The following is a 25404-nucleotide window of genomic DNA, read 5'->3' as shown; positions in this document are numbered from 1 at the left end:
CTGCACAGAACTGCACAGAACTGCACAAGCTGCACAAGCTGCACAAGCTGCACAGAACTGCACAGAACTGCACAGAACTGCACAAGCTGCACAAGCTGCACAGAACTGCACAGAACTGCACAGAACTGCACAAGCTGCACAAAACTGCACAAAACTGCACATGGGTTAAATACAAAAGCAACTTTATTATTAACAATTAAAATAGGCAAACATTGTGTCATGACAGGGAAGAACAACGGCCTTTAGCAGACAGCAGCTCTACTTGTGAGGCTAAGTTTGGACAGCAGTGTAGCTCAGCGTGGAGCCGCCCTCAAACGAGCTGGACGGGGGCTGGAGGCGGCGCTGGAGGCGGAGCTGGAGGCGGAGCTGGAGGCGGAGCAGGAGGCGCACCAGGGCCAGCAGGAGGCGCAGGAGCAGATGCAGCAGCAGGAAGGCCAGTGGCACAGCCAGCTCCATCAGGTGAAAGATGGGTGCACTGAACTGGCTGAGCACACAGGTGAGCAGGAAGGTGCCCAGGGCCACACACGGGTACAGCCACAGCTTGGCCAGCATCAGCAGGTGGCCACGCCCGCCGTAGCGCACGTGGGCGCGCAGACACTCGTGCTGGTCGTACAGCGCCACCACCCAGATGCACAGCTGGAACAGGCCCGCGAAGAAGATGATGATGCAGCTGATCTGAACGGCCTCCAGCTCGTTCTGCGAGTGTCGGGGGAACTGGTGCGTGAGCTGGTACGCCAGCGGCAGCCCGCCCACGAACGCCAGGGACAAGGTGTTGAGGAGACCCATGGGGCGGGTCACTTTGGTCACGTGGAGGAAGAGGGAATGGTGCACGAACCACAGGAGCCCCACCGTGGCAAAGGAACCGAAGTAAGCCAGGTACTCGGGGCCGTATGAGCTCAGAGCCGACACCAAGCTCCCATTGAAGCGCTGGGACACCAGCGAGGGCTCCGGGACGTTGTCCTCACTGTGGACACACAAACACACTATGTGGACACACAAACACACACTATGTGGACACACAAACACTATGTGGACACACAAACACACTATGTGGACACACAAACACACACTATGTGGACACACAAACACACACTATGTGGACACACAAACACTATGTGGACACACAAACACACTATGTGGACACACAAACACACACTATGTGGACACACAAACACACACTATGTGGACACACAAACACTATGTGGACACACAAACACACTATGTGGACACACAAACACACACTATGTGGACACACAAACACACACTATGTGGACACACAAACACTATGTGGACACACAAACACACTATGTGGACACACAAACACACACTATGTGGACACACAAACACACACTATGTGGACACACAAACACTATGTGGACACACAAACACACTATGTGGACACACAAACACACACTATGTGGACACACAAACACTATGTGGACACACAAACACTATGTGGACACACAAACACACTATGTGGACACACAAACACACACTATGTGGACACACAAACACTATGTGGACACACAAACACACACTATGTGGACACACAAACACTATGTGGACACACAAACACTATGTGGACACACAAACACTATGTGGACACACAAACACACACTATGTGGACACACAAACACACACTATGTGGACACACAAACACTATGTGGACACACAAACACTATGTGGACACACAAACACTATGTGGACACACAAACACACACTATGTGGACACACAACAGGTCCAGTGCATCTGTGCTGCCGGTGGTAGAGTGGTCAAGGCAAACCACATGTGCCAGGCTCCAAGTGCAGCCGGACGCAGTGTTGTGAGTTTGAATCCAGATTGACTGCATGTCCTCCCTTCTCTCATCCCCATTTCACACTCTGCTCTTGTTTAATAAAGCAACAACATCTTTTATTTGATCTAAATATACCAGGAAATGTCAGCTGACCCAATCGCATCCTAATCATGTCTTCAAGCATGACCCAGGGCTGAAGACCCGGGGTGAAGACCCGGGAGGAGGGCTGAAGACCCGGGAGGAGGGCTGAAGTCCCGGGAGGAGGGCTGAAGACCCGGGAGGAGGGCTGAAGTCCCGGGAGGAGGGCTGAAGACCCGGGAGGAGGGCTGAAGTCCCGGGAGGAGGGCTGCAGACCCGGGAGGAGGGCTGAAGTCCCGGGAGGAGGGCTGAAGTCCCGGGAGGAGGGCTGAAGTCCCGGGAGGAGGGCTGCAGACCCGGGAGGAGGGCTGAAGTCCCGGGAGGAGGGCTGAAGACCCGGGAGGAGGGCTGAAGTCCCGGGAGGAGGGCTGAAGTCCCGGGAGGAGGGCTGCAGACCCGGGAGGAGGGCTGAAGTCCCGGGAGGAGGGCTGAAGACCCGGGAGGAGGGCTGAAGTCCCGGGAGGAGGGCTGAAGTCCCGGGAGGAGGGCTGAAGTCCCGGGAGGAGGGCTGAAGTCCCGGGAGGAGGGGTGAAGAAGGTTTGGACAATGAAGACTAAAGCAGTAAGTGAAGGAACAAACGGACAGAGACGCTTCAAATGAACTGTCTTTTTCTCTCCAAGACAAAAGATAAAAGACTAAAAAGACTTTGTGGTCTTAGTAACATCTGGTCACAGACTTTACTCTACATCATGTTATTGTGTTCTACATGTTTTAGAACGTGTCTTGTGGATCATTTTACCTTTGTAACTATTGTGGTTAATGCTACACAAAGGGTGTGTGCTGATTGGCTGAAGCCACGGTGCCACAGTAAAACTCCTCCCCCACAGGGGTAAGTCAGAAAGACCAGGGAAAGAGGAGTTTGTCAGTTCCGTTCAGGAGGAGGAGGTCCATGAGATTGGACCTTGGGAGATGATGCATCTTTGGCCTAGCGATGCTAAGCTAAGCTCCAGAGACACGCTAACTATTATCTCCTCTAACTAAGAATTCTGTGCCCGTTTTAAACGTGATTGAGACGGCATCATGCAAACTCAAGCAAAGGACAGACTCTTCAGATGAGCCAATGAGAACGCAGAGCACTGAACCTGATCCAGGGCTTCTTTGGCCTGACACAGAGAGGCTGGAGCTCCAGAGCAGCCCTGCTCAGGCCAGCGTGTGGACTGAGCTGCAGCGTGACCCCTGAGTGACCCCTGAAGGCGACACAGCCTCCATCTCCACAGCTCCTGGTTCTGTTCCCATAATGCACTTCACAGGATGATCATATCATCTTAGAATGAACTCTAACACACTAGACAGATCTAGAACAATCATGTCTAGCGTCTCCATCTGTTATCGACTCATTTGCATATTCCAAATTCATATATTTGTTTAATTATTTGGTCATTAAATCTTCATAAACCACATTTGGTAAAGTGTTGGTTCATTTCCAGAAAAGGTCAATGTCACGGTTACGTTCTCACAAACCTTCAGATGAACGAGCAAATTACATTTTAATTAATTCATTCATGAATGAATTTAAATATTTGATTATAGAATTGTTAAGTGCCTAATCTATGGCTGGTGCCCCAACTTACTCTGAAAATATGATATCAAACATACCCACACTTATGCAGTGTGTCATGTTTGAATTCTTGAACAATTTTTTAATCAATATCAACCTTGAATGCCCCGCCCCCTTCACAAGTGGGAGGACATGAATAACATTGCAGTACTTGTACTATGTCGGTGTAATCCCTCACAGTACTTGTACTAGTAAGAATACCCTACATATACTGGTGCAGCCCGTGCGAGTATGCACACGCAAAGTATATTACGCTACACTACTGTGTGTATATATATATATATATATATATATATATATATATATATATATATGTGTACTGTGTACCACAGAGTATTAGTATTGAGGCTCTCACCAGATGTCGAGGATGAGCAGTGTGGCCACGATGGCGTAGACTCCGTCACTGAAGGTCTCAAGTCGTTCTTTACTCACCGGCTCCTGAGGCAGGAACGAGTACAGCAACAGCTCCTCAGGGGACTGCTCCAGGGGCCCTGCAACACAGCACCTGTCACACCTGCAACACAGCACCTGTCACACCTGTCAAGTGTGTGGGGAAAGAGGGGCATGTGCACTCACCCAGGAGCCGGCTCCTAAGCCACTGCAGACAGCGGGAGACATAAGGCAAGAAGATCACAACAGCCAAAAGGACATAGGACTAAACAGGAGACAAAAGACAGGATTAGACCTGAAGTATGTCCAAACACATCCAAAAGAGCCTAAGACCATCGGTCATGGACAATAGTCCTAAGACCATCACTCATGGACAATAGTCCTAAGACCATCGGTCATGGACAATAGTCCTAAGACCATCACTCATGGACAATAGTCCTAAGACCATCACTCATGGACAATAGTCCTAAGACCATCGGTCATGGACAATAGTCCTAAGACCATCACTCATGGACAATAGTCCTAAGACCATCACTCATGGACAATAGTCCTAAGACCATCACTCATGGACAATAGTCCTAAGACCATCGGTCATGGACAATAGTATCATTTGATGTAACTAAACTAGTTTCTGCTTCTGAGATTTCATCCAATATTTACATTTTGCCCCATCACTATTTTAGCTAAATATGACATTTAAAACCAGAGGTTTTCCCCCGTAACCATGGAGACTGAACTGTAGAAACATCAGAGCTAAACTCTTATCATCTTTAAAACACATTTCTCAAAACATGGTTCATTGTAAATCCATCATGTCCAAATGAATCTCTAGATCTGCCTCGTCCTCAGCTTTTTGTGTCTTTGTCTTGTCAAATAGTTTGAATGTTTCATATACTGTCTGTGTCATTGTTCCTCACACAGATCTTCAGTGTGTCATTGTTCCTCACAGATCTTCAGTGTGTCATTGTTCCTCACACAGATCTGCAGTGTGTCATTGTTCCTCACAGATCTTCAGCGTGTCATTGTTCCTCACAGATCTGCAGCGTGTCATTGTTCCTCACAGATCTGCAGCGTGTCATTGTTCCTCACAGATCCTCAGCGTGTCATTGTTCCTCACACAGATCTTCAGTGTGTCATTGTTCCTCACAGATCTGCAGCGTGTCATTGTTCCTCACAGATCCTCAGCGTGTCATTGTTCCTCACACAGATCTTCAGTGTGTCATTGTTCCTCACAGATCTGCAGTGTGTGATTGTTCCTCACAGATCTTCAGTGTGTCATTGTTCCTCACACAGATCTTCAGTGTGTCATTGTTCCTCACACAGATCCTCAGCGTGTCATTGTTCCTCACACAGATCTTCAGTGTGTCATTGTTCCTCACACAGATCTTCAGTGTGTCATTGTTCCTCACACAGATCTTCAGTGTGTCGTTGTTCCTCACAGATCTGCAGTGTGTCATTGTTCCTCACAGATCTTCAGTGTGTCATTGTTCCTCACAGATCTGCAGTGTGTCATTGTTCCTCACAGATCTTCAGTGTGTCATTGTTCCTCACACAGATCTTCAGTGTGTCATTGTTCCTCACAGATCTGCAGCGTGTCATTGTTCCTCACACAGATATTCAGTGTGTCATTGTTCCTCACAGATCTGCAGTGTGTCATTGTTCCTCACAGATCTTCAGTGTGTCATTGTTCCTCACAGATCTGCAGTGTGTCATTGTTCCTCACAGATCTTCATTGTGTCATTGTTCCTCACAGATCTGCAGTGTGTCATTGTTCCTCACAGATCGTCAGTGTGTCATTGTTCTTCACACAGATCTTCAGTGTGTCATTGTTCCTCACACAGATCTTCAGTGTGTCATTGTTCCTCTCACAGATCTTCAGTGTGTCGTTGTTCCTCACAGATCTGCAGTGTGTCATTGTTCCTCACAGATCTGCAGTGTGTCATTGTTCCTCACAGATCTTCAGTGTGTCATTGTTCCTCACAGATCTGCAGTGTGTCATTGTTCCTCACAGATCTTCAGTGTGTCATTGTTCCTCACACAGATCTTCAGTGTGTCATTGTTCCTCACAGATCTTCAGTGTGTCATTGTTCCTCACACAGCTCTTCAGCGTGTCATTGTTCCTCACACAGATCTGCAGTGTGTCATTGTTCCTCACACAGATCTGCAGTGTGTCATTGTTCCTCACACAGATCTTCAGTGTCATTGTTCCTCACACGGATCTTCAGTGTGTCATTGTTCCTCACACAGATCTGCAGCGTGTCATTGTTCCTCACAGATCTTCAGCGTGTCATTTTTCCTCACAGATCTTCAGCGTGTCATTGTTCCTCACACAGATCTTCAGTGTGTCATTGTTCCTCACACAAATCTTCAGTGTATCATTGTTCCTCACACAGATCTTCAGCGTGTCATTGTTCCTCACACAGATCTTCAGCGTGTCATTGTTCCTCACACAGATCTTCAGCGTGTCATTGTTCCTCACACAGATCTGCAGTGTGTCATTGTTCCTCACACAGATCTTCAGTGTGTCATTGTTCCTCACACAGATCTTCAGCGTGTCATTGTTCCTCACACAGATCTGCAGTGTGTCATTGTTCCTCACACAGATCTGCAGTGTGTCATTGTTCCTCACACAGATCTGCAGTGTGTCATTGTTCCTCACAGATCTGCAGTGTGTCATTGTTCCTCACAGATCTTCAGTGTGTCATTGTTCCTCACACAGATCTTCAGCGTGTCATTGTTCCTCACACAGATCTTCAGTGTGTCATTGTTCCTCACACAGATCTTCAGCGTGTCATTGTTCCTCACAGATCTTCAGCGTGTCATTGTTCCTCACAGATCTTCAGTGTGTCATTGTTCCTCACACAGATCTGCAGTGTGTCATTGTTCCTCACACAGATCTGCAGTGTGTCATTGTTCCTCACACAGATCTGCAGTGTGTCATTGTTCCTCACACAGATCTTCAGTGTCATTGTTCCTCACACAGATCTTCAGTGTCATTGTTCCTCACATAGATCTTCAGTGTCATTGTTCCTCACACATATCTTCAGTGTCATTGTTCCTCACACGGATCTGCAGTGTGTCATTGTTCCTCACACGGATCTTCAGTATGTCATTGTTCATCACACAGATCTGCAGTGTGTCATTGTTCCTCACAGATCTTCAGCGTGTCATTGTTCCTCACAGATCTTCAGTGTGTCATTGTTCCTCACACAGATCTTCAGTGTGTCATTGTTCCTCACACAGATCTTCAGCGTGTCATTGTTCCTCACACAGATCTTCAGCGTGTCATTGTTCCTCACACAGATCTTCAGCGTGTCATTGTTCCTCACACAGATCTTCAGCGTGTCATTGTTCCTCTCACAGATATTCAGTGTGTCATTGTTCCTCACACAGATCTTCAGCGTGTCATTGTTCCTCACACAGATCTTCAGTGTGTCATTGTTCCTCACACAGATCTTCAGCGTGTCATTGTTCCTCACAGATCTTCAGTGTGTCATTGTTCCTCACACAGATCTTCAGCGTGTCATTGTTCCTCACACAGATCTTCAGCGTGTCATTGTTCCTCACACAGATCTTCAGCGTGTCATTGTTCCTCACACAGATCTTCAGCGTGTCATTGTTCCTCTCACAGATATTCAGTGTGTCATTGTTCCTCACACAGATCTTCAGCGTGTCATTGTTCCTCACACAGATCTTCAGTGTGTCATTGTTCCTCACACAGATCTTCAGCGTGTCATTGTTCCTCACAGATCTTCAGTGTGTCATTGTTCCTCACAGATCTGCAGTGTGTCATTGTTCCTCACAGATCTTCAGTGTGTCATTGTTCCTCACACAGATCTTCAGTGTGTCATTGTTCCTCACAGATCTGCAGCGTGTCATTGTTCCTCACACAGATATTCAGTGTGTCATTGTTCCTCACAGATCTGCAGTGTGTCATTGTTCCTCACAGATCTTCAGTGTGTCATTGTTCCTCACAGATCTGCAGTGTGTCATTGTTCCTCACAGATCTTCATTGTGTCATTGTTCCTCACAGATCTGCAGTGTGTCATTGTTCCTCACAGATCGTCAGTGTGTCATTGTTCTTCACACAGATCTTCAGTGTGTCATTGTTCCTCACACAGATCTTCAGTGTGTCATTGTTCCTCTCACAGATCTTCAGTGTGTCGTTGTTCCTCACAGATCTGCAGTGTGTCATTGTTCCTCACAGATCTGCAGTGTGTCATTGTTCCTCACAGATCTTCAGTGTGTCATTGTTCCTCACAGATCTGCAGTGTGTCATTGTTCCTCACAGATCTTCAGTGTGTCATTGTTCCTCACACAGATCTTCAGTGTGTCATTGTTCCTCACAGATCTTCAGTGTGTCATTGTTCCTCACACAGCTCTTCAGCGTGTCATTGTTCCTCACACAGATCTGCAGTGTGTCATTGTTCCTCACACAGATCTGCAGTGTGTCATTGTTCCTCACACAGATCTTCAGTGTCATTGTTCCTCACACGGATCTTCAGTGTGTCATTGTTCCTCACACAGATCTGCAGCGTGTCATTGTTCCTCACAGATCTTCAGCGTGTCATTTTTCCTCACAGATCTTCAGCGTGTCATTGTTCCTCACACAGATCTTCAGTGTGTCATTGTTCCTCACACAAATCTTCAGTGTATCATTGTTCCTCACACAGATCTTCAGCGTGTCATTGTTCCTCACACAGATCTTCAGCGTGTCATTGTTCCTCACACAGATCTTCAGCGTGTCATTGTTCCTCACACAGATCTGCAGTGTGTCATTGTTCCTCACACAGATCTTCAGTGTGTCATTGTTCCTCACACAGATCTTCAGCGTGTCATTGTTCCTCACACAGATCTGCAGTGTGTCATTGTTCCTCACACAGATCTGCAGTGTGTCATTGTTCCTCACACAGATCTGCAGTGTGTCATTGTTCCTCACAGATCTGCAGTGTGTCATTGTTCCTCACAGATCTTCAGTGTGTCATTGTTCCTCACACAGATCTTCAGCGTGTCATTGTTCCTCACACAGATCTTCAGTGTGTCATTGTTCCTCACACAGATCTTCAGCGTGTCATTGTTCCTCACAGATCTTCAGCGTGTCATTGTTCCTCACAGATCTTCAGTGTGTCATTGTTCCTCACACAGATCTGCAGTGTGTCATTGTTCCTCACACAGATCTGCAGTGTGTCATTGTTCCTCACACAGATCTGCAGTGTGTCATTGTTCCTCACACAGATCTTCAGTGTCATTGTTCCTCACACAGATCTTCAGTGTCATTGTTCCTCACATAGATCTTCAGTGTCATTGTTCCTCACACATATCTTCAGTGTCATTGTTCCTCACACGGATCTGCAGTGTGTCATTGTTCCTCACACGGATCTTCAGTATGTCATTGTTCATCACACAGATCTGCAGTGTGTCATTGTTCCTCACAGATCTTCAGCGTGTCATTGTTCCTCACAGATCTTCAGTGTGTCATTGTTCCTCACACAGATCTTCAGTGTGTCATTGTTCCTCACACAGATCTTCAGCGTGTCATTGTTCCTCACACAGATCTTCAGCGTGTCATTGTTCCTCACACAGATCTTCAGCGTGTCATTGTTCCTCACACAGATCTTCAGCGTGTCATTGTTCCTCTCACAGATATTCAGTGTGTCATTGTTCCTCACACAGATCTTCAGCGTGTCATTGTTCCTCACACAGATCTTCAGTGTGTCATTGTTCCTCACACAGATCTTCAGCGTGTCATTGTTCCTCACAGATCTTCAGTGTGTCATTGTTCCTCACACAGATCTTCAGCGTGTCATTGTTCCTCACACAGATCTTCAGCGTGTCATTGTTCCTCACAGATCTTCAGCGTGTCATTGTTCCTCACAGATCTTCAGCGTGTCATTGTTCCTCACACAGATCTGCAGCGTGTCATTGTTCCTCACACAGATCTTCAGCGTGTCATTGTTCCTCATACAGATCTTCAGCGTGTCATTGTTCCTCACAGATCTTCAGTGTGTCATTGTTCCTCACACAGATCTTCAGCGTGTCATTGTTCCTCACACAGATCTTCAGCGTGTCATTGTTCCTCACACAGATCTGCAGCGTGTCATTGTTCCTCACACAGATCTTCAGCGTGTCATTGTTCCTCACAGATCTTCAGCGTGTCATTGTTCCTCTCACAGATCTTCAGCGTGTCATTGTTCCTCACACAGATCTTCAGTGTGTCATTGTTCCTCACACAGATCTTCAGTGTGTCATTGTTCCTCACACAGATCTTCAGTGTGTCATTGTTCCTCACACAGATCTTCAGTGTGTCATTGTTCCTCACACAGATCTTCAGCGTGTCATTGTTCCTCACACAGATCTTCAGTGTGTCATTGTTCCTCACACAAGATCTTCAGTGTGTCATTGTTCCTCACAGATCTTCAGTGTGTCATTGTTCCTCACAGATCTTCAGCGTGTCATTGTTCCTCAAGGATCTTCAGCGTGTCATTGTTCCTCAAGGATCTTCAGCGTGTCATTGTTCCTCACAGATCTTCAGCGTGTCATTGTTCCTCAAGGATCTTCAGTGTGTCATTGTTCCTCACAGATCTTCAGTGTGTCATTGTTCCTCACAGATCTGCAGTGTGTCATTGTTCCTCACAGATCTGCAGTGTGTCATTGTTCCTCACAGATCTGCAGTGTGTCATTGTTCCTCACAGATCTTCAGTGTGTCATTGTTCTTCACACAGATCTTCAGTGTGTCATTGTTCCTCACACAGATCTTCAGTGTGTCATTGTTCCTCACACAGATCTTCAGTGTGTCATTGTTCCTCACACAGATCTTCAGTGTGTCGTTGTTCCTCACAGATCTGCAGTGTGTCATTGTTCCTCACAGATCTGCAGTGTGTCATTGTTCCTCACAGATCTTCAGTGTGTCATTGTTCCTCACAGATCTGCAGTGTGTCATTGTTCCTCACAGATCTTTAGTGTGTCATTGTTCCTCACGCAGATCTTCAGCGTGTCATTGTTCCTCACACAGATCTTCAGTGTGTCATTGTTCCTCACACAGATCTTCAGTGTGTCATTGTTCCTCACAGATCTGCAGTGTGTCATTGTTCCTCACAGATCTTCAGTGTGTCATTGTTCCTCACACAGATCTTCAGTGTGTCATTGTTCCTCACACAGATCTTCAGCGTGTCATTGTTCCTCACAGATCTTCAGCGTGTCATTGTTCCTCACAGATCTTCAGTATGTCATTGTTCCTCACACAGATCTGCAGTGTGTCATTGTTCCTCACACAGATCTGCAGTGTGTCATTGTTCCTCACACAGATCTGCAGTGTGTCATTGTTCCTCACACAGATCTTCAGTGTCATTGTTCCTCACACAGATCTTCAGTGTCATTGTTCCTCACATAGATCTTCAGTGTCATTGTTCCTCACACATATCTTCAGTGTGTCATTGTTCCTCACAGATCTTCAGTGTGTCATTGTTCCTCACACAGATCTTCAGCGTGTCATTGTTCCTCACACAGATCTTCAGCGGGTCATTGTTCCTCACAGATCTTCAGCGTGTCATTGTTCCTCACAGAACTTCAGCGTGTCATTGTTCCTCACACAGATCTGCAGCGTGTCATTGTTCCTCACACAGATCTTCAGCGTGTCATTGTTCCTCACACAGATCTTCAGCGTGTCATTGTTCCTCACAGATCTTCAGTGTGTCATTGTTCCTCACACAGATCTTCAGCGTGTCATTGTTCCTCACACAGATCTTCAGCGTGTCATTGTTCCTCACTGATCTTCAGCGTGTCATTGTTCCTCACACAGATCTGCAGCGTGTCATTGTTCCTCACACAGATCTTCAGCGTGTCATTGTTCCTCACAGATCTTCAGCGTGTCATTGTTCCTCTCACAGATCTTCAGCGTGTCATTGTTCCTCACACAGATCTTCAGTGTGTCATTGTTCCTCACACAGATCTTCAGCGTGTCATTGTTCCTCACACAGATCTTCAGTGTGTCATTGTTCCTCACACAGATCTTCAGTGTGTCATTGTTCCTCACACAGATCTTCAGTGTGTCATTGTTCCTCACACAGATCTTCAGCGTGTCATTGTTCCTCACACAGATCTTCAGTGTGTCATTGTTCCTCACACAGATCTTCAGTGTGTCATTGTTCCTCACAGATCTTCAGTGTGTCATTGTTCCTCACAGATCTTCAGCGTGTCATTGTTCCTCAAAGATCTTCAGCGTGTCATTGTTCCTCACAGATCTTCAGCGTGTCATTGTTCCTCAAGGATCTTCAGTGTGTCATTGTTCCTCACAGATCTTCAGTGTGTCATTGTTCCTCACAGATCTGCAGTGTGTCATTGTTCCTCACAGATCTTCATTGTGTCATTGTTCCTCACACAGATCTTCAGTGTGTCATTGTTCCTCACACAGATCTTCAGTGTGTCATTGTTCCTCACAGATCTGCAGTGTGTCATTGTTCCTCACAGATCTTCAGTGTGTCATTGTTCCTCACACAGATCTTCAGCGTGTCATTGTTCCTCACACAGATCTTCAGTGTGTCATTGTTCCTCACACAGATCTTCAGCGTGTCATTGTTCCTCACAGATCTTCAGCGTGTCATTGTTCCTCACAGATCTTCAGTATGTCATTGTTCCTCACACAGATCTGCAGTGTGTCATTGTTCCTCACACAGATCTGCAGTGTGTCATTGTTCCTCACACAGATCTGCAGTGTGTCATTGTTCCTCACACAGATCTTCAGTGTCATTGTTCCTCACACAGATCTTCAGTGTCATTGTTCCTCACATAGATCTTCAGTGTCATTGTTCCTCACACATATCTTCAGTGTGTCATTGTTCCTCACAGATCTTCAGTGTGTCATTGTTCCTCACACAGATCTTCAGCGTGTCATTGTTCCTCACACAGATCTTCAGCGGGTCATTGTTCCTCACAGATCTTCAGCGTGTCATTGTTCCTCACAGAACTTCAGCGTGTCATTGTTCCTCACACAGATCTGCAGCGTGTCATTGTTCCTCACACAGATCTTCAGCGTGTCATTGTTCCTCACACAGATCTTCAGCGTGTCATTGTTCCTCACAGATCTTCAGTGTGTCATTGTTCCTCACACAGATCTTCAGCGTGTCATTGTTCCTCACACAGATCTTCAGCGTGTCATTGTTCCTCACTGATCTTCAGCGTGTCATTGTTCCTCACACAGATCTGCAGCGTGTCATTGTTCCTCACACAGATCTTCAGCGTGTCATTGTTCCTCACAGATCTTCAGCGTGTCATTGTTCCTCTCACAGATCTTCAGCGTGTCATTGTTCCTCACACAGATCTTCAGTGTGTCATTGTTCCTCACACAGATCTTCAGCGTGTCATTGTTCCTCACACAGATCTTCAGTGTGTCATTGTTCCTCACACAGATCTTCAGTGTGTCATTGTTCCTCACACAGATCTTCAGTGTGTCATTGTTCCTCACACAGATCTTCAGCGTGTCATTGTTCCTCACACAGATCTTCAGTGTGTCATTGTTCCTCACACAGATCTTCAGTGTGTCATTGTTCCTCACAGATCTTCAGTGTGTCATTGTTCCTCACAGATCTTCAGCGTGTCATTGTTCCTCAAAGATCTTCAGCGTGTCATTGTTCCTCACAGATCTTCAGCGTGTCATTGTTCCTCAAGGATCTTCAGTGTGTCATTGTTCCTCACAGATCTTCAGTGTGTCATTGTTCCTCACAGATCTGCAGTGTGTCATTGTTCCTCACAGATCTTCATTGTGTCATTGTTCCTCACACAGATCTTCAGTGTGTCATTGTTCCTCACAGATCTTCAGTGTGTCATTGTTCCTCACAGATCTTCAGCGTGTCATTGTTCCTCAAGGATCTTCAGCGTGTCATTGTTCCTCACAGATCTTCAGCGTGTCATTGTTCCTCAAGGATCTTCAGTGTGTCATTGTTCCTCACAGATCTTCAGTGTGTCATTGTTCCTCACAGATCTGCAGTGTGTCATTGTTCCTCACAGATCTTCATTGTGTCATTGTTCCTCACAGATCTGCAGTGTGTCATTGTTCCTCACAGATCTTCAGTGTGTCATTGTTCTTCACACAGATCTTCAGTGTGTCATTGTTCCTCACACAGATCTTCAGTGTGTCATTGTTCCTCACACAGATCTTCAGTGTGTCGTTGTTCCTCACAGATCTGCAGTGTGTCATTGTTCCTCACAGATCTTCAGTGTGTCATTGTTCCTCACAGATCTGCAGTGTGTCATTGTTCCTCACAGATCTTCAGTGTGTCATTGTTCCTCACGCAGATCTTCAGCGTGTCATTGTTCCTCACACAGATCTTCAGTGTGTCATTGTTCCTCACACAGATCTTCAGTGTGTCATTGTTCCTCACAGATCTGCAGTGTGTCATTGTTCCTCACAGATCTTCAGTGTGTCATTGTTCCTCACACAGATCTTCAGCGTGTCATTGTTCCTCACACAGATCTTCAGTGTGTCATTGTTCCTCACACAGATCTTCAGCGTGTCATTGTTCCTCACAGATCTTCAGCGTGTCATTGTTCCTCACAGATCTTCAGTATGTCATTGTTCCTCACACAGATCTGCAGTGTGTCATTGTTCCTCACACAGATCTGCAGTGTGTCATTGTTCCTCACACAGATCTGCAGTGTGTCATTGTTCCTCACACAGATCTTCAGTGTCATTGTTCCTCACACAGATCTTCAGTGTCATTGTTCCTCACATAGATCTTCAGTGTCATTGTTCCTCACACATATCTTCAGTGTCATTGTTCCTCACACGGATCTGCAGTGTGTCATTGTTCCTCACACGGATCTTCAGTATGTCATTGTTCCTCACACAGATCTGCAGTGTGTCATTGTTCCTCACAGATCTTCAGCGTGTCATTGTTCCTCACAGATCTTCAGTGTGTCATTGTTCCTCACACAGATCTTCAGTGTGTCATTGTTCCTCACACAGATCTTCAGCGTGTCATTGTTCCTCACACAGATCTTCAGCGTGTCATTGTTCCTCACACAGATCTTCAGTGTGTCATTGTTCCTCTAACAGATCTTCAGCGTGTCATTGTTCCTCACACGGATCTTCAGCGTGTCATTGTTCCTCACACAGATCTTCAGCGTGTCATTGTTCCTCACACAGATCTTCAGTGTGTCATTGTTCCTCACACAGATCTTCAGCGTGTCATTGTTCCTCACAGATCTTCAGTGTGTCATTGTTCCTCACACAGATCTTCAGCGTGTCATTGTTCCTCACACAGATCTTCAGCGTGTCTTTGTTCCTCACAGATCTTCAGCGTGTCATTGTTCCTCACAGATCTTCAGCGTGTCATTGTTCCTCACACAGATCTTCAGCGTGTCATTGTTCCTCACACAGATCTTCAGCGTGTCATTGTTCCTCACACAGATCTTCAGCGTGTCATTGTTCCTCACAGATCTTCAGTGTGTCATTGTTCCTCACACAGATCTTCAGCGTGTCATTGTTCCTCACACAGATCTTCAGCGTGTCATTGTTCCTCACAGATCTTCAGCGTGTCATTGTTCCTCACACAGATCTGCAGCGTGTCATTGTTCCTCACACAGATCTCCAGCGTGTCATTGTTCCTCACAGATCTTCAGCGTGTCATTGTTCCTCTCACAGATCTTCAGCGTGTCATTGTTCCTCACACAGATCTTCAGTGTGTCATTGTTCCTCACACAGATCTTCAGTGTGTCATTGTTCCTCACACAGATCTTCAGTGTGTCATTGTTCCTCACACAGATCTTCAGTGTGTCATTGTTCCTCACACAGATCTTCAGTGTGTCATTGTTCCTCACACAGATCTTCAGTGTGTCATTGTTCCTCACAGATCTTCAGTGTGTCATTGTTCCTCACAGATCTTTAGTGTGTCATTGTTCCTCACAGATCTTCAGTGTGTCATTGTTCCTCAAGGATCTTCAGTGTGTCATTGTTCCTCACAGATCTTCAGCGTGTCATTGTTCCTCGCAGATCTTCAGCGTGTCATTGTTCCTCGCAGATCTTCAGCGTGTCATTGTTCCTCACACAGATCTTCAGCGTGTCATTGTTCCTCGCAGATCTTCAGCGTGTCATTGTTCCTCAAGGATCTTCAGCGTGTCATTGTTCCTCACACAGATCTTCAGCGTGTCATTGTTCCTCGCAGATCTTCAGCGTGTCATTGTTCCTCAAGGATCTTCAGCGTGTCATTGTTCCTCACACAGATCTTCAGCGTGTCATTGTTCCTCACAGATCTTCAGCGTGTCATTGTTCCTCACACAGATCTGCAGCGTGTCATTGTTCCTCACACAGATCTCCAGCGTGTCATTGTTCCTCACAGATCTTCAGCGTGTCATTGTTCCTCTCACAGATCTTCAGCGTGTCATTGTTCCTCACACAGATCTTCAGTGTGTCATTGTTCCTCACACAGATCTTCAGTGTGTCATTGTTCCTCACACAGATCTTCAGCGTGTCATTGTTCCTCACAGATCTTCAGTGTGTCATTGTTCCTCACAGATCTTTAGTGTGTCATTGTTCCTCACAGATCTTCAGTGTGTCATTGTTCCTCAAGGATCTTCAGCGTGTCATTGTTCCTCACAGATCTTCAGCGTGTCATTGTTCCTCAAGGATCTTCAGTGTGTCATTGTTCCTCACAGATCTTCAGCGTGTCATTGTTCCTCGCAGATCTTCAGCGTGTCATTGTTCCTCAAGGATCTTCAGCGTGTCATTGTTCCTCACACAGATCTTCAGCGTGTCATTGTTCCTCACAGATCTTCAGCGTGTCATTGTTCCTCACACAGATCTGCAGCGTGTCATTGTTCCTCACACAGATCTCCAGCGTGTCATTGTTCCTCACAGATCTTCAGCGTGTCATTGTTCCTCTCACAGATCTTCAGCGTGTCATTGTTCCTCACACAGATCTTCAGTGTGTCATTGTTCCTCACACAGATCTTCAGTGTGTCATTGTTCCTCACACAGATCTTCAGTGTGTCATTGTTCCTCACACAGATCTTCAGTGTGTCATTGTTCCTCACACAGATCTTCAGTGTGTCATTGTTCCTCACACAGATCTTCAGTGTGTCATTGTTCCTCACAGATCTTCAGTGTGTCATTGTTCCTCACAGATCTTTAGTGTGTCATTGTTCCTCACAGATCTTCAGTGTGTCATTGTTCCTCAAGGATCTTCAGCGTGTCATTGTTCCTCACAGATCTTCAGCGTGTCATTGTTCCTCAAGGATCTTCAGTGTGTCATTGTTCCTCACAGATCTTCAGCGTGTCATTGTTCCTCGCAGATCTTCAGCGTGTCATTGTTCCTCAAGGATCTTCAGCGTGTCATTGTTCCTCACACAGATCTTCAGCGTGTCATTGTTCCTCGCAGATCTTCAGCGTGTCATTGTTCCTCAAGGATCTTCAGCGTGTCATTGTTCCTCACACAGATCTTCAGCGTGTCATTGTTCCTCGCAGATCTTCAGCGTGTCATTGTTCCTCAAGGATCTTCAGCGTGTCATTGTTCCTCACACAGATCTTCAGCGTGTCATTGTTCCTCACAGATCTTCAGCGTGTCATTGTTCCTCACACAGATCTGCAGCGTGTCATTGTTCCTCACACAGATCTCCAGCGTGTCATTGTTCCTCACAGATCTTCAGCGTGTCATTGTTCCTCTCACAGATCTTCAGCGTGTCATTGTTCCTCACACAGATCTTCAGTGTGTCATTGTTCCTCACACAGATCTTCAGTGTGTCATTGTTCCTCACACAGATCTTCAGCGTGTCATTGTTCCTCACAGATCTTCAGTGTGTCATTGTTCCTCACAGATCTTTAGTGTGTCATTGTTCCTCACAGATCTTCAGTGTGTCATTGTTCCTCAAGGATCTTCAGCGTGTCATTGTTCCTCACAGATCTTCAGCGTGTCATTGTTCCTCAAGGATCTTCAGTGTGTCATTGTTCCTCACAGATCTTCAGCGTGTCATTGTTCCTCGCAGATCTTCAGCGTGTCATTGTTCCTCAAGGATCTTCAGCGTGTCATTGTTCCTCACACAGATCTTCAGCGTGTCATTGTTCCTCGCAGATCTTCAGCGTGTCATTGTTCCTCAAGGATCTTCAGCGTGTCATTGTTCCTCACACAGATCTTCAGCGTGTCATTGTTCCTCAAGGATCTTCAGCGTGTCATTGTTCCTCGCACTGTTCTGTTATAGGTGCTTCTTATCATAAGGTCATAAGTGATAACATCAGATAAAGAAAGTGACCCAATTGTTTGTTTTCTAAGGAAAAAACTATCGGTCATCTTTGTAGCCACTGGCCACGCCCACCGGGGCTTTGAAGCGCAAGGAGATGAACGTCTGCACCAGTGTTCTCGCTAAGGGCTTTTAGCATGGCGCCCCGCCACGCTGCCGCCGGCACCCGCCACGCTGCCGCCGGCACCCGCCACGCTGCCGCCGGCACCCGCCACGCTGCCGCCGGCACCCGCCACACTGAAAAGATACCACCAGCTATTAAGATAACCGTGCGCGCGCCGCGGGCGTGTTAGGGTGCCGGTTAGGAGCACCGCCTGTCGCGGCCGCTGGCCACCGAGCAGAGCAGCGGCCGAGCTCGTACTTTTTGCTAGCTCCGCCTACCCCACCTCCACCCTCAAACCTCGGCCCAGAGAACACTGCAGCCTGAATTTATCAAACTACAAGGCTGGAGAGATTCAGGCTGAACACATCTACGACGTGAGGCATTAAACTCACAAATAAATCACGTCACTATCATCTCTTCAAATGGATCACGTCACACGCCGTTGGCTCCATCTCGTGTCGACGTTCAGTTCTCTGTGTTTTGACTCCATGAAGAACTATCAACAATCTTAGAGAAAAAACTAAACTCCTCTTTTCTCCACTTTAAAGAAAGATCTTGAAAAATGGAATCTTAATGACTACAGACCTCTGAGGCGCTGACGTCCGTAGTCATGAAGTCATTTGAGCACTCGGTCTTTCCTCACCTGAAGTCCTTCACCTCCCACCCTTTGTAGGACCCCCTGCAGTTCACCTACAGAGCCAACAGGTCTGTGGACGACGCTATCGACCTGGCTCTCCACTTCACCTGCAGCACCTGGACTCCCCGGGAACCTACACCAGGATCTGTGGACTTCAGCTCTGCATCAACACCACCTCCTGCTCTGCTCCAGGACAAGCTCTCCCAGCTCAACCTGCCTGACTCCACCTGCAGGGGGAGCACTGACTCCACCTGTACACAAACTGCTGCACCTCCAGCCACGACTCTGTAAAACTGATCAAGTTTGTGGACGACACCACCCTCATCACCATGACGACACCACCCTCATCACCATGACGACACCACCCTCGTCTGTCTACAGGAGGTGGAGCGGCTGGTGTCCTGGTGCAGCGGTAACAGCCTGGAGTTCAACGCACAGAAGCCCCCCAGCCCCCCCCTCACCATCTCAGACTCCCCCATCTCCACTGTGGACTCCCTCCACCTCCTCTGCACCACCATCACCAGGAGCTCAAGTGGGAGGAGCCACCATCACCAGGAGCTCAAGTGGGAGGAGCCACCATCAGCTCCTCATGAAGAAGAACCAGCAGAGGATGTACTTCCTGCAGCAGCTGAGGAAAGACAAACTGATGATGGAGCAGTTCTACACGGCCATCATTGAGACCATCCTCACCTCCTCCATCACCTCCTCCATCATCGTGTGGTACGCTGGAGCCACAGCCAGAGACAAACAGAGACTACAGCGCCCTCTGCTGAGAAGGTGATCGGCTGCAGACTTCATCTCTGCAGGACCTGTACGTCTCCAGGACTCTGGGACGAGCAGGTCAGATCACAGCCGACCCTTCTCACCCTGGACTCTAAGCTATTTGAGCCACTCCCCTCAGGCAGGAGGCCACTCCCCTCAGGCAGGAGGCCGCTCCCCTCATGCAGGAGGCCGCTCCCCTCAGGCAGGAGGCCACTCCCCTCAGGCAGGAGGCTACGGTCCATCTGGACCAGAACCTCCTCCAGAACAGAACAGTTTCTCTCTTTGGACTCATGAACACTCAACACTTAACAACTATTCAAACCAATAACTTCATTGAACTGTTCCTTTTTTTGCACTATTAATGACCAAGTTTATTTTTATATTATCATGTAATATTTGACTTTTTATTTGATTTTAAAGACTTTGAGATTATTATTAATAATTGTAGTATGTTTCACTTTAATGCCAAAGAAAGTTCCTGTTTGTGAATGTGGTTCTTTTTCTGATTCAGAGCACTAAGACTTTCTGCTCCTCCACTTTGTTTGTTCATACTTTTGCTTTTTCTTCATCTATTCACTGTAAATACATTACCACTGCTTTGGAGACTTGGTGTAAATAAAAACGGAATTGGAATCTAAAACAAACCTTTGACAAGACGTCTTTCCTTTTTTGGCCAATTGAAGACTGAACCTGGAGTAAATGTGGCTCTTTCGTCCTAACGAGCTTCTAGACAATCAAACGTACACATAATATTACGCTGCGTCTTAATTTGAACGTACAAGCTGAAAACAAACAGAAGCTGCCAGGCTGGCCAGCAGACACATGATCGGGACCCGCAGGATCACCCGGAGGATGTGGTGTCGATACTGGAGCAGGTCTGAGCTGTGCTGGAGCTGAGGGTGGAGCAGGTGGGGCCGGCTGAAAGCATAGAGCACCATCAGGGTCTGAAACACACACATGCTTCTGTTTTTACATTGTTTTTTTTAAGTTTAAAACGTAAAACATAACAGGGCTAGAACTAAAACTAAAATTACAAATAGAAATCAACCGACAAAAGAAACATCAGGCTGAGCAAAATGTCTGTTTGCCGTAACCCGACCGACCCGGTGTGAAACTAGCCGACTGACATTTTTTTTATCAGCATTTTGTTTAAAAAACGTTGAATTCTTTTATTTTTTTCAATCATTTTGCCGACTCACCGACCGGACTTCCCTAAACTACTGTGTCAAATATATTTATCACGCTTGTTATCCTATCTTTCATCCTTAGCAATGATAACGCACTGCGCACCGCATGTGCGTCTGCATAATCAGTCCCCCGCATGCGTCTGTAGCGAGTTAATGACAACAAATTGCCTTGAACAAGTTGGTTTGCCTCAGTCGGCGCCACTGAAGTGTCCATAGGACATGCCAGGCTCTGTCAGGGTGTTTTACGCAATGCATTCTGGGATTGACACACGCCCAGTAGCGTGATCACAACAAACATGGCGGCGCCCGTGTCCCCCGCATGTTCCCCCCGCTCGCCTTCGCTACCAAAATAAAGGAGAACGGCTACAAAAGGTCAATTGAAATGTCTCAAAATCGTGAGATTTAGTCTCATGATCGGGTTGATCGAGACGTTTTCCGTCATTGACTGTTGAAGCCTCTGACCCCTGGACTGTTGAAGCCTCTGACCCCTGGACTGTTGAAGCCTCTGACCCCTGGACTGTTGAAGCCTGACCCCTGGACTGTTGAAGCCTGACCCCTGGACTGTTGAAGCCCGACCCCTGGACTGTTGAAGCCTGACCCCTGGACTGTTGAAGCCTCTGACCCCTGGACTGTTGAAGCCTCTGACCCCTGGACTGTTGAAGCCTCTGACCCCTGGACTGTTGAAGCCTCTGACCCCTGGACTGTTGAAGCCTCTGACCCCTGGACTGTTGAAGCCTCTGACCCCTGGACTGTTGAAGCCTCTGACCCCTGGACTGTTGAAGCCTGACCCCTGGACTGTTGAAGCCTGACCCCTGGACTGTTGAAGCCTCTGACCCCTGGACTGTTGAAGCCTCTGACCCCTGGACTGTTGACTGTTAAGTGACCATCTAGGGATGAGCCCCAGGTGCAGAGCAGCAGTTCAAGACGCTCCTCTGTCGCTGAACTCTCGCCCGTTCTGTTACCTGTGAAGTGTTCAGATTCAAGACAGATAGAGACTGTGTGTGTCCCTCGTGTCCCTCGTGTCCCTCGTACAAATAATGCCAAAAAGTCACATCTCAGAAAAAATATTTCAGGCGTCAGACCAAATAACTTAAGGAAAATAACAATCACAAATACACAAATGAATAAACACGTAAAATGTGGACTGCTAAACATTAGAGCAATTTCCTCCAAATCGCTCTTAGTTAATGAATTAATTAGTGACTATAACATAGATCTTCTAGCTCTAACTGAAACGTGGCTTCAACAAGACGACTACGTCAGACTAAATGAGTCCACCCCACCCAGCCATGTTAACTTTCAGACTGCCAGGAGCACAGGCCGAGGTGGTGGTGTGGCAGTGATCTCCCACTCAAGCCTACTCATGAGCCCTAAAACTAACAATGCATTTCACTCATTTGAAAGCCTTATGCTGTCAATCACATGTCCAAATATGAAAAACCAAAAAGGAGTTTTGTTCATAGTTATCTACCGACCTCCTGGTCCCTACTCAGAGTTTTTAACAGAGTTTTCTGACTTTATATCAAACTTAGTGTTAGCCTGGGATAAAATAGTTATAGTTGGAGACTTTAATATCCACGTGAACGTGAGTGATGACGCTCTCAGTAATGCCTTCAGCGCCTTGTTAGACAGCATTGGTTTCACTCAGAATGTAAATAAACCGACTCACACTCACAAGAACACTCTGGATCTTGTCCTAACGTATGGAACAGAGATTAGTGACCTCAGTGTCCTCCCTCAAAACCCTATATTGTCAGATCATTTCCTAATTACCTTTCAGTTTATTCTTAAAGATCATCCAGTCCCACAAAATAAAGTTATAATGAAAAGGACAATATCTGAAAAATCTATCTCAAAATTCAAAGAAATAATAGAGCCAATATTCAGTGACATGTCATGTGATCCTGCTGAGAACAGTTTTAGTCCCAGTTTAAGTGATCAATGTGTCGACTTGACCATGAATTCTCTGAAGTCTGCTCTTGACGTTGTCGCGCCGTTAAAACAGAAGGTCATTAGGCCAAAGCGCGCCTCCCCATGGTACAACCAAGAACTGCGTTCACATAAACAAAGAGTTAGAAAGTTAGAGGGATTATTTCGTCGCTCTCACACCGAAGAATTCCTAAAAGCATGGAAAAGTTGCCTGCTGTCCTATAAGCAGGCTCTGCGTAAGGCCCAAACCAGATATTATTCAAATCTAATAGAAGTCAACAAAAGTAACACTAAATTCCTTTTCAGCACTGTAGCTAGGCTAACAAACTGTCACAGTGCAGTAGAGCCCTCAATCCCAGCTACACTTAGCTCTGATGATTTCCTCCTATTTTTTAATAATAAAATAAAAACAATCAGAGATAAATTAGATGAAATTACCCCCGCTATTAGCCCTGAACTAGCCCAAGCTGTAAATCTAACGTCCCATATAAATCCACCTGTAAACCTAGAAAGGTTCACAGCTGTTGATCAAGCAGAGATAACTTCAGCCATTATGTCCTCTAAAAGCTCAACTTGTGTCCTAGACCCCATTCCAAGCAGACTCCTCAAAGACATTCTTCCCCTAATTATAGACCCTATTCTTAATATAATAAATACTTCACTCCAAAGTGGCTATGTTCCACAGTCCTTCAAACATGCAGTCATTAAACCTCTTCTGAAAAAGCCTAATCTAGATCCCGACCTATTGGTAAACTACAGACCTATTTCAAATCTTCCCTTCGTCTCTAAAATCCTTGAAAAAGTTGTAGTAAAACAGCTTTGTCGCCACCTGCAGGACAATAACTTATTTGAAGTTTTCCAGTCAGGGTTCAGAGCCCAGAAACTGCACTAGTTAAAGTCACAAATGATTTGTTATTAGCCGCTGACGATGGACTGGTCTCAATCCTGGTTCTGTTGGACCTCAGCGCAGCGTTTGACACCATCGACCACAACATTCTACTGCAGAGGTTAGAATGTGATGTAGGTGTTGGAGGAACAGCCCTCAGCTGGTTTAAATCCTATCTATCTGATAGGTTCCAATTTGTTAATGTAAACCAGAGCTCCTCACCAAGCTCTAAAGTAATTTACGGTGTGCCACAGGGTTCGGTACTCGGTCCAATTCTGTTTACTCTTTATATGCTACCATTAGGCAACATTATCAGAAAGCATGACATTAACTTCCACTGCTATGCAGACGACACTCAGCTGTATTTATCAATGAAACCTGATCAGAGCGATCAAGTAGACAGACTTAGTACTTGTGTGAAGGAGATAAAAACCTGGATGACACTAAACTACCTGCTTCTTAACCCTGAAAAAACCGAGGTCATTGTGCTTGGCCCTAAGCATCTACGAGACGCTCTATCTGAGCAGATAGTCACACTGGACAATGTCAGTGTAGCCTCCAGTTCTACTGTAAGAAACCTTGGAGTCTTATTTGACCAGGAGCTCTCATTTAAAGCTCATATAAATCAAGCTTGTAAAACAGCCTATTTCCATTTGCGCAACATCGCCAAAATCAGAAGAATCCTGCCTAAAAGTGATGCCGAAAAACTTATCCATGCATTTGTAACGACTAGATTAGACTACTGTAACTCCCTGCTTGCAGTGTGTCCTAAAAGCTCCATAAAAAGCTTTCAACTGGTTCAAAATGCAGCAGCAAGATTACTAACAGGAACAAAAAGAAGAGAGCACATTACGCCAGTGCTGAAGTCTCTTCACTGGCTCCCCGTCGAGTCCAGAATCAAATTCAAAATTCTACTCTTGACCTACAAAGCCATAAATGACATGGCCCCATCCTACCTCAAAGATGCTATAGAACCATATCATCCAAACAGAGCTCTTCGCTCTCAGAATGCCGGCCTTCTGGTGGTGCCAAGAGTCTCTAAAAGTACTGTAGGAGGTAGAGCGTTTAGCTACCAAGCTCCTGTGTTATGGAATCAGCTCCCGACCCATGTTAAATATGCTGACACGGTCTCTTCATTTAAGTCCAGGCTTAAAACGTTCCTCTTCGAAATCGCTTATGGTCAGAGTAGTTAGGAACAGAAAGATAAACCCACAGCTTCAGCTACGCTGCCCTAGGAGTAACTGTGCTGGGGGAAGTATGACAGCTTGAGCACTATCCTCTTCTTCTGACTACTTATGCTATCAAACAATATTTATTTTTTAATTCCACTTGCAAACTGTTCACCGCCTTCTTTTTCTTTCTCTCACTCCTGAGGACCTGTGGACCCAGATGTCCCTCTCCTGGTGAAGTGGTCCCTGCCCCATGTGGACGGTCCCTCATCTGCCTGAAGAGTGGCTCCAGTTCGCCTCAGTCGGTCCCTCATCTGCCTGAAGAGTGGGTCCAGCTCGCCTCCGACGGTGCCTCATCCACCTGAAGAGTGGGTCCAGTTCGCCTCCGACGGTCCCTCATCTGCCTGAAGAGTGGGTCCTGCTCGACTCCGACGGTCCCTCATCTGCCTGAAGAGTGGGTCCAGTTCGCCTCAGTCGGTCCCTCATCTGCCTGAAGAGTGGGTCCAGCTCCAGTCTCCTCGTGTCCGTCTGTCCGTCTGTGAGAGTCGGATCTCTCCTTCACTGGAACTCCTCCAGGTTTCTACGCTTTTTTCCCAAAGAGGTTTTTTTTTTGTAGTTTTTCC

The 25404-nt window shown here is 46.5% G+C and overlaps 1 protein-coding gene across 1 annotated transcript in view; it reads right to left on the bottom strand.

Moving 5' to 3' along the window:
• Positions 1 to 245: 245 nt before the first annotated feature.
• tmem175 (transmembrane protein 175) overlaps positions 246 to 25404 on the bottom strand; it is a 39795-nt gene continuing 14636 nt past the window's right edge. The window contains exons 4-8 of the mRNA XM_072433721.1: positions 20390 to 20554; positions 4069 to 4147; positions 3848 to 3983; positions 391 to 964; positions 246 to 342 (exon numbers count right to left, since the gene is read on the bottom strand). Of these exons, the coding sequence (XP_072289822.1) occupies positions 271 to 342; positions 391 to 964; positions 3848 to 3983; positions 4069 to 4147; positions 20390 to 20554 (1026 nt within the window). The 3' untranslated portion in view covers positions 246 to 270. The remainder of the gene's footprint in view (positions 343 to 390; positions 965 to 3847; positions 3984 to 4068; positions 4148 to 20389; positions 20555 to 25404) is intronic.

This window comes from Eucyclogobius newberryi, unplaced genomic scaffold (genome assembly GCF_026437365.1).
Source record: "Eucyclogobius newberryi isolate DKJ021-1_F unplaced genomic scaffold, fEucNew1.0.hap1 SCAF_6, whole genome shotgun sequence".
In the NCBI taxonomy this organism is placed as follows: Eukaryota; Metazoa; Chordata; class Actinopteri; order Gobiiformes; family Gobiidae; genus Eucyclogobius; species Eucyclogobius newberryi.
This window is presented reverse-complemented; position numbering and strand designations above follow the sequence as displayed.